Genomic DNA, 10,204 nt, shown 5'->3' with positions numbered 1-10,204 from the left:
AACAGCCCTGCACATTAGTGGCTACGTTAGTGGCTGACCTGACGGTATTTTTCAAATAGTTCATGATTTGTTGCACATTGCAAAGATTCTGAGCCGGTTTAGCAGCATTTGCTCGGTGAGTGGGCCAGGCCACGGGCCCGGAGTGCATCATTCAGAACGCAGTGCAAACCGTCGTGGATAGATCTCGCCATCACTCCAGAGTGGCTCTCTACGGATCAGAACTCACTCCCCTCTTCCTCCTCTACCACCATCACCTCCTGGGTCGCCACCGCTAGACTGTGAGAGGAGGCGCAATGCAGACGAAATCTGTTGGGGTTTTGAATTAGCTACTTCACCTTTGACCTTCTTTTACATATGTTTTTTTCTGTACCATAGCCTCTAGAAACAGGTTGAGTCAGGACTTAATCCAGATCAGAGTAGCTGCTCATTAGGACACAGTATTTTCACATTTCTAGTGTTTTTCTAATGTGAGCAAATTGTATATGTGTATTAAAGTGGGTGAGATGGGTGTTGGGTGGGCACACGAAGGGAGTCATGTATTATTCAGAGTATTTGCATAATCATAGTTTGGATTAATAGCTCACTCTTGCATGAATATTACATTGATTGGCAATGTAATGTAATGTAATGTAAAAGTGTTTTTTTTTTTTTTTTTATTGGTTTTTGCTATTTGGACAAAACTTTATTATCTTTTATTTAATATATTTATTATATATTATATTCAAAATTTGAATGCTTAAAACCCTAAAATATATCAAGTATATATGAAAGCCATCTATGTCTCTTTGGACATTAAGTTGCAGAATTAACTGTGAACAAATTGTGATCCCACAATTCACATGGCTACCCACCCCCACCACCACCACCAAAAAAAACGCACAAAAAACCCCCAAAAAACAAACATTAAACAGCCAAATGTGGTTCGTCTTACTGGGACTTTGAACCTCGTCTTGCTGAGGGCTTTCTGCTAAACCAAAATGCCCCAATGAGACAGCCTCACACCAGATGGCACCCTGCAATTGGCTTGCTGGTTTCAGAGGGCATTAATGATGCACTGTGGCCAGCCAATAGCAGGGCCGGCCAGAGGGCCCGACACGCCCCCTGTGCTGGCTCTGTCACTAGCTGGCTCAAAGCAAGCGGCTCCTGAACAGGTGGTAGTACAGGGAAGGGGGCATATTTTGTTGATGTGAGGGAAACTACCCCCTGCCAGTCCTTTCTGGGATGGGCGTCACAAGCGCAGGTCCTGAGCCTCCTCTTTAGGCTGTTGATCCAACAGGCCAGCTCCTCTGGGAACAGAAGGAGATAGTACACACGCCACTCTCCACCCACGCTGCTTCTCCATCTCCTGGTCTCCGCCCAACAGCGAGAAACCTTCTTGCCAAGCTGCTCTGGTTTAGTTACATTGAACTGTATGTCTGTGTCATCCGTAACGGGCTTCGTCTGCCCTGTAGGGTTTTTTTTCCCCCTCAGCCGTTACTGAATGAGGAGGATCTCAGTGTCCCAGAGACCTTGGCCTGTGCTCCGCAAACGGACCCAGGAGGAACGGGGAGAGTGACACCTGCACCTAGCGTGGGAGCGCCTTGACCCATCGAGGCCCGAAGACGTCCAGTCACGTGTCCCGCGCCGAGCGCACGTGGAAGGCTGGAGCTGGGGTCGGGACTGGCAGATGGAGCTAGTGGCTTCCTCCACCATCGAGCGCCGCGCCCCGCCTGCCACCTCCGTGGGTTTGTTCTCCGGAAGCCCATAAGCCCTAAAGCGGCCGGCGCCCGTATGCGGCCTCCCTGCCGCGCCGGGCCTGACGCGCGGTGCCAACGGGGCACAAACGCGGCCGGCCATGCGGGGGACCCGCTCCAGGTCGGAGCTGCTGTGGACAGATGTTAGTGGCTTGAGGAGGTGGAGGTGAGAGATTTAGCCTCCGTCACCTTCAGTAGGCTGGGCTGGGCAGCACATAAGCTGAGCGGTGCTGCCAAACACGCTCAAATGGAGTCCATGACTGAAAAATCAATTACAGGAGTGCACGAGCAAACGAAAGGGCTGTAAAGGGCCGTGTGTGTGTGTGGATTTGATGCATTTAAGGCAGGTATGTGTTTCATAGAGCCACTAGCAAATAGCTCTCTTCCCTGTGAAATTATGTGATTTATCAGTTATATTCCTCTCAAATTTCATTAATAGTCTTTAAGCTGATCTTTACAGATGGCAGTTGCTTTCAGCTCTTTGTGCGAGTGAGTAAGTGATTGTGCACGTTTGTATTTGTGTCTGTGTACGTATGGGCCTGAACTTGTTTTCATATTTGGGGTAGTACTGTGTAGCTGTGTGTGTAGCTGTGCGTGTAGCTGTGTGTGTGTGTTTGTGTGCCTCTTTCTCCCACAGCTCTGTAATGAAGAGCAGAGGCTCACAGAGACCGTCTCAGATTGAAGTGCAACTAAGCGTGCAGCAAAGTTTTGGAGTCCAGCGGGGCACAGGGCAGAAATCATGATGACACCCATGATTCATAGCATCCCCTCTCCCTGCTGAGCCCTTCAAATTCAGCACGGGCCAGGGAGACCGTGGAGAGGCTGGCCACCGCTGTTCGGGCCTGCAGAGGGCCGCTGTCAACATTCAGAAGAGCCTTCACACTCACAGCACACACTGGCTCTATAAGCTTAATCCCGGAACCTTGCTGGATTTTTGCTGGAAATCCCAGAAGCCTCCTGGATCATCGTATATTCAGGGACCTGTGAAATTCAAATTTTACAGACTATCGAAAATCTGCGCAAAAATATGCAAATGAACAACAGGCGGGTTTTAGCTGGAGCCGATTGATGCGGGGTGGCGGGGTGGAGCGGTGCCTGGCTGGTTCGCACAGCTGTGTCGTGCTGAGGCCGGTTCCATTCGCAGCCCGACTGCTGTCTGTGTGGGGCTCGCGGGTCCTCCCTGGGCCTGCAGGCCTTTCCTCCTGCTATCCTCCCCCTTCCAAAGACGCGTGTCAGGTCGATTGGTGTCTACAAACAGGCCTGGTGTGAGTGGGCTTGTGTGTGCACACATGAGTGCTTTGCCATGGATTGGCGATCTTTCTGGGGTTGCTTCCCACCTCACTCCCTGTGACCTGGGGATAGATCCTGGTGAAAGGTCCTGGTGAAGGGTCCTGGTGAAAGGTCCTGGTGAAAGGTCCTGGTGAAAGGTCCTGGTGAAGGGTCCTGGTGAAGGGTCCTGGTGAAAGGTCCTGGTGAAGTGAACTGATGAAAGGTCCTGGTGATAGGTCCTGGTGATAGGTCCTGGTGAAGGGTCCTGGTGAAGGGTCCTGGTGAAGGGTCCTGGTGAAAGGTCCTGGTGATAGGTCCTGGTGATAGGTCCTGGTGAAAGGTTCTGGTGATAGGTTCTGGTGATAGGTTCTGGTGATAGGTCCTGGTGATAGGTCCTGGTGAAATGTCCTGGTGATAGGTCCTGGTGATAGGTCCTGGTGAAGGGTCCTGATGAAGGGTCCTGATGAAGGGTCCTGGTGAAAGGTTCTGGTGAAAGGTCGTGGTGAAATGTCCTGGTGATAGGTCCTGGTAAAAGAAAGGTTCAAGTGAAAGGTCGTGGTGAAATGTCCTGATGAAAGGTCCTGGTGAAAGGTCCTGTCCCCCACTGTGACCCTGAATTGCGTGATTGGGATTACAAAATGGTTGATACTACAAAGTTTTGCATTACTGGTATTGAGATGCTTATATTTGGATTTATAAACAAATGCGTGGTCACTTTTTTGACTTTGGTCATTAGATTTATATTAGTATACATTTAACACCGGTCTCTTAACATTTTCTCTTCAGGCAAACAAGTCATCCACCCAAGCCAAGTGCAAGCTGTGCAGGAGGAGTTCTCCCCCAGTCCCGAGCGGGTCAAGTGGGCCACCGAGTTAATCGCTGCCTTTGAAGAGCACCAAAGGTTGGGAAAGGTATACACTCCGCTGCATCAGCCCAACGCCAACCCCACCGTCCCTCACCCAGCCGGTCCACGGGCCTGCCGCACGGTGCCGTGCAGGTGTCTCCTGGCAGAGGAATGGACGGCGAAGCCTTCCTCCTCCACCCGCCCACCAGAGACAGAAGCAGCGTCGGCGCTCCTGATTCGGCTCGGGGCCGAGGGGGGCGGGGTTGGGGCCGAGGGGGGCGGGGTTGGGGCGGGCGCTCTCGGCACGGCGGGGCGGCCTCTCCGGCGACCGTGCACTGGTAATGCCCAATCTGCCTGGGCCTCGCTGCCAGTAATTGCTAGGCTAAGGCTGGCCTGGGGGAGCCGAGCCCACTCCGCTCTCATCAGGCCCCATTAGGCCACAGTCTGGAGGACGGAGGCCTCTTCCCCGGCCCGGCCCCGCCTCTCAGCAGACCCGTTAGGTCCCCGTCAGTCAGACAGGAAGGGCCTATAAAACTCCCACCTGAGGCCCGGGCGGTTTTTCCATCACTTGCCACGTTAAGCTCATGCTATGCCCATGTTAAAATTCAGCACGTCGCTCTTGGCAATAACAAGCATTACCGCAAACATGCCGTCTGTATAACAGAAGCTTATTTTTTCGGAGTGGTTGCAACTGGCACTGGCTGATTGAAGCGTTTGGCTCAGCGCAGTGGCGACGTGAATGAGGCCCTTTAACAATCAAAGAAAAGACTTCCAGCAATAATTCATGTAGCTGTCAGGAGCATTTCCCTTCTGTCTTATTTCAGCTTTTCCCATGCAGCTAAACAAAAGCGTCTTGATCAAGACCGGGCAGTATTTTTCGCAAGTCCCCAGCCGACATGAATAAAGCACGTGACCAAGCGTTTGGCCATGGGCTTCCTACAAGGCCTTATTGATCCATAGTGCAGCGCTGATCAGGTCGCGAGTGTTTCCCCATTAGAATGCCAATTAAACTCAGAGTGATGCTGATGCTGACAGAAAGTACCTCCCGCACACACACAGTGGCCCGTATCACTTCACACATCCATCTCAGGGCTTTCCTACTCAACACACGCTACGTCTGTCATTACTGCGTTGTGGCTGTATGCATGTGTGCTTCAAGTTTCGAGTATCGTATCCCGAACGTCATGCTTTGCTCTTTCCAGGGTGCGTTCGCCTTCCACGGCAGCATGATTGACATGCCGTCGCTGAAGCAGGCCCAGAATCTCGTTGCCTTGGAGACGGCCATCCGGGGCAAATGAGGCAAGGCGGGGGCGTGGCCATGGCCTTTCTGTGGGTCATCTAGCCCTGTCCAAGCTCTGCATGTCCCAACAGCAGCGTATCCTATCCTGATGTCATCCTTTATATCTGATTGTGTGTAGTCATTGTGGTAATGTTTGTGCTTAAAATTGGAAATGGGATCTGTCTCTCTCTCTCTGTCTCTCACTCTCTCTGTCTCTCTCTCTGCATACCCAGAGAGTGTGTCTGCAAGTGTGCAGGTCTGTATGAATGCAGTACGCCCACCGCCTGCCTCTCTCGGGTCAGCTCCGGGCCGTGTGTCCGGCGTGTCTGCTGAAAGAGGACGAACAAACAGCCTTTCCTGCTTTCAGCCTTACGGGTCCTCAGGGCTCTTCCAGGCCCTCAGCACACAAAGCGCCGCTCGCCAAAGAGCCTCGGTGAATGCCCTTAAACCAACATGGAGGGACGCAAGCGGGCCACTCTGGACTACGGGCCTTTGTGTAGGGGGGGGTATGAATAGCTACGGAGGCAGACATCAGCTCTACACTGACCTGCGTGATGAGCGCCACTCACTGCAGACCCCGGTTTTTTGTCCACTCCGCCATACGAGAAACGTACCGAGGTCCCACGCGTCCCGTATGGCAGCGGCTCCCCTGCCCGCACAGCTCCCGGGCCTCATCCCGAGCAGCGTCCTGCGTCTGTCCCGCTCCTCAGACGCCCGCTTCTCGCCCTGAACACGCCCGGGACCTGGGAGATCTTGTTAAAAAGGCTTCTTTTTAAATGAAGCCCCAGGATGTCATTTTAAATAAATGACTGTCATTTCCACACTTGTGCTTCAATTTTTTGTGCTTTTTTTTCTTTTCTTTTCTTTCTTCTCTCATGAATGCATCCTGCAGAACTCTGTTCTTTCTCATGACTGTGCTGTCTTTTGTCTCCCACTGTTGACAAGGCCTTGGCAAGAAGGGCCCGAGGGGGTGGTGGAGGTGGGGGGGGGGGGGGGTGTGCAGGGTGGAGGGTTTGGGCGGTTCATACTTCACTTGGTCACTATGGTAATGGAGGCCTCGGCGAAGCGTCCGGGCTGGACGTGGCATGATCAATCGCAATTGGGCCCGACCCGCCCAGAAATACAAACAATATAAAAAAAGATGGAGGCCACTGCTGTGCCCGGCCTAAAGGGCTGACAGTAAGCTGCCTGGCTGGCACATGGCCTGCTCCCCCACACACCCTCCTCTTCGCCTTTACCTCTCATTTATTTACAATTTTCTAATGGATTTATATTTGTTTCGCTCAATCTCGTTCTCCACCCTCCCACCACGTCTTAATGATGGAGGAAACCCGGTGCCTCGTCAGCAGCGCGCTGAAGAACTCCCACGGCACTGCAGCTGGGGGCGGGGCCTTCGCCGAGACGGAACGCTGCACGTTAAACCGGGTGGACCAATGAGCTTCGAGAGGGGGGGGGGGGGGGGGGGGGGGGGGGGGGGGGCGGGACGTGCGCTGACGGAACCCAAGCGCGTGAGGTTCGGAAAGCCCACGATGCCTGCTAAGCACGTTCTGCGTCTGTCAGAACGAAAGGCGTGTTACGAGCGCGGAGCAGGACTGAAGCACACCTGGGCAGGTGACGCTGAGATCCCAGCCTAATCACACAGGCCTCCATTAGCACTCAGTCGGCCAACATTTAACATTTCTCCCACATTACCACAATAAAACAGTGTAGTGCAGGAAGGCTGTTCTGGGTCTGACCTGTGCGTCAGGATCACTGTTTCTCCTTTACAATGAACTTCTGTGGTTTTGTGTTCGTGTTAGTTGAGGCCAGGTTCCTTAAAGCCTATTCATCACTGAATCTGTTCACCTGCACCTTCTGTACAGCTTCTCTGAGACACTATATAACGCACAGTTGAAAGATGTGGTACCTAACACTGAGCTTTATTCATTATTGCTTTATTCTAAAGCTGTATGTATTTACTGAATTTTATGCTGAGACATTAACTGGATTTGGCCGCATCTTTGTAGTCAATTCAACACACTTTCTCCCCTCTCTGAAATTTTGTGTGACGTTTCTATTATGATTCTAACTTGACATAATCTTCTCGGCTCACGAGGCAGGACTATTTAAATACATTAACTGGTATTCCCAAAGAGAGTGCATTACAATTAACGCGATTAGGACCTCACGGAAACTTGAGGCCACTCAATTAGGCTAGACTTGAATCACTGTGTTCTTTATGTGTCGGGATCGCTTTCAGAAATGATCTGATATAAAACCGCCGAAGAAAATGCGTGTATGCAAAACAGTGCCAGAATGAAATTAAAACGAAACGTTTTACATATTTTCATTAATCTCAATGGGACCCGTGTGGCAGAGATGATTTCACTCGACTAATTTCTCGCCCGGATATCTGCCAATAATGACTTCATTGTTTTACTAGCGTGCTAATGACAATATGTGACAAACTAATTTCGGCAAAGATTATTCCCCCGCAATAAAAATTAATCGTTTAGGACGTGAACAAAGGGCATCAGAGACCATTTAGGAAATAATGCGTAATTGAAAATACTCTAAATTTAATTCATAACCACAAACGATAAAGAAGAGAGAAGGAAGCTCGGTCGTGTACAGTAGGGCTGAGCTTATAGGCGCAGTGAGCGGGGGGAACTAAACGGGCCCTTTAAGTGCCGCTCTGATCACCGTGGACTCAGGTGAGATATAAGAAATCCCTCATTAAAACTTGATCAGGGCATCCCAAGTCAAGTTCCTGGAGAGAAGAATAAAAAGTTATATGGAGTATAGAACTGACATCTTCAAATATCGTGCAAACAGGCCGATCTTATGGGAAATTGTGCGCCGATATGCGGGCAGCCAGTCAAAGGTGTTTTGGGTCTGTTGCAATATTTCTTAATCACTTCTTTTATAAGTATATTTTAGTGAACATAACTCGGTTTCAGGTTTTAAAAAGAAAGAAAAATCGCCAAGTGAGATATTTTCTCCTTGCTTTAGTCCTTCGGTGTTTCAACACAAATTATTTAACCTATATTAAAAGTTATTTTAATATATAACCCGAGGACATCGCTTTTTAATCCACAGCGACCTATTTTAAGTTGTCAACAAAGACTCAACAAACACGTTTTTTATTTATTTATCCTGACACAAGTGGATATTTTCCATAATAAAAAATATCCTCACATCCTGTGTGTAGCCTCACATTGTTGTGCTACTGGATAGACAAGACACTTTTTTAATTGAACCTTTTCAAATGTAACCTTTATTTTGTAGTATGCATTTAGCTTACTCCAGGAATACAATACTTAAATAACTGTTATCGGGGTTGTTGCAAAGTTGTTTGGTGGTTCAGTCCCTTTTCAGTGACTTCTACGGCAGTTTCAACACTCTGAAGTCTCATGAAGTTCGGAGGTTTTGGGGACTGCGATTTGGTGCATTTTGGCTGGTTTAAGCAGACTGCCTATGTGAAATAGAGGCAGATCAAAGATACACCCCCTCTCCCCCGAGCTCAAGTAAACCCCTGGCCCTATTGTCTGATGTTGCTAGGCTTCGAGTCAACTAAGAAAGGGTGTCGGGGGCACGTTAATCAGACTCGTTACAGTCTGCCAGAGTCTCAGAAAACGTTCTCATTTTAGTCTGTTTGACCGTACCTGTTATGTTGGTTATTCGCCTCAGCGCCCCTTTAAGAACTTACAGGCTATTGTTCAAATCAATCTGTCTGATTATCTCCATAAAAGTGTATTATGATGTCAACATTCTTTTTCTTCTACTTATTATTATTATGATTATTATAAAAATTCTTATAATAATTATCATTTTTATTAGTATTGTAGTTGTTATTATACAACTGGGGGAAAATTATTGTATTTATGCACTTTTTTATTTGACTACCTGTAACGTTTTGAAATTTGCACTTTTGAATGAACGAATGTTAATCTCTAAGCTTCTGTAAAAGGAATTAGCGTTAGGTGAAGCAGCCTATAATATGAATGAAAGTAGAAATCACGGATACAATTAATCTACTAAAAGTGAAGTAAAAAAAAGTAAGCCTCTGTATTAAAGCACTGAAGTGCTTATACTAAAGGTTATTCCAGTATTTTTAAAAAGTCAACCTTCAGAATTAATGTAACGTTTTCTCAAGTTTTTCTACCATTTTGCTTATGGTAGTGTTATTGATGTAGAAGATGTGTCTGTCAACACACATGCACTTCGTTTTATTTGATTTTCAGAAGTAAGGTTTAAACTTTGGAAGGTTTTATCTCGGTTCACTTAAACTTAAACTGCAGGTTAAGCGCAGACGTGTGCGTGTCGAAGACTGTCCCGGCGGTCTGTTTGTTTAATAACGCTAGGTTCGGTTGTTTTCTTGTTTTGCTGCTAATTGACTTGTATGTTTGGTTAGCTAATTGCTCATAGATTCATTGTATTCATTGTTGTTTGCACTTTGAAGAATTAAACCGTAACGTGCGGTTACTCGTTCTATATTTTGAGTGTTTTTCTTAACACATTTTGGATCTTGGAGCCGAATGTATAAGGTGCATGTCCTTAACGAGCAGGTGGATCTAAGTGTTGATTTTACCTAATTTTCTCCTCGTTTTTGTTATGTCGTGGTGGGGGTGGTGGGGGTTGGGTGGGGTGTGTGTAGGGGGGAGTGTCTACAGGCTTACAGGCGTCATGTAGGCCTTCTTCCATAAAATTATCCATAAAATGATGAGAATGCTTGGGGAATCAAAGATAGTTAGCACATCATGATTTTCCTTGTTGCCCAGTATGGCAGATCGTAGCTCATTATCACACAATTGCTCATAAATTAGAAAGAAATTAAAGTGAGCCGGTTCTTTCTCGTATTGGAGATGAAATGAAGGCGCTTGTGAGTGAGAGTGCGCTTGCTGTGTGGTGTGACTACGTCGCGCAGCGTCCGCCGCGTCACCCACTGACTTTCTGATGAAAGACGCGCAACGCGGGCGCCGCGATTTAAGACGTGTGCCGCCGGATGCTGTCAAAATTGGAGGAAAGAAGAAACCGGGCGTTCATAAAGGCGACATTTATTGTTTCTTGGTCGTTAAGACTGCTTTTTGCAGTTTGCGC

At 48.4% G+C, this 10,204-nt stretch overlaps 1 protein-coding gene across 1 annotated transcript in view; it reads left to right on the top strand.

Moving 5' to 3' along the window:
* The window catches only part of clybl (citrate lyase beta like), a 42,272-nt gene extending 36,326 nt beyond the window's left edge, over window positions 1–5,946 (top strand). The window contains exons 7-8 of the mRNA XM_077001143.1: window positions 3,789–3,913; window positions 5,049–5,946. Of these exons, the coding sequence (XP_076857258.1) occupies window positions 3,789–3,913; window positions 5,049–5,144 (221 nt within the window). The 3' untranslated portion in view covers window positions 5,145–5,946. The remainder of the gene's footprint in view (window positions 1–3,788; window positions 3,914–5,048) is intronic.
* Window positions 5,947–10,204: the final 4,258 nt, after the last annotated feature.

This window comes from Brachyhypopomus gauderio, chromosome 4, assembly GCF_052324685.1.
Source record: "Brachyhypopomus gauderio isolate BG-103 chromosome 4, BGAUD_0.2, whole genome shotgun sequence".
In the NCBI taxonomy this organism is placed as follows: domain Eukaryota; kingdom Metazoa; phylum Chordata; class Actinopteri; order Gymnotiformes; family Hypopomidae; genus Brachyhypopomus; species Brachyhypopomus gauderio.
This window is presented reverse-complemented; position numbering and strand designations above follow the sequence as displayed.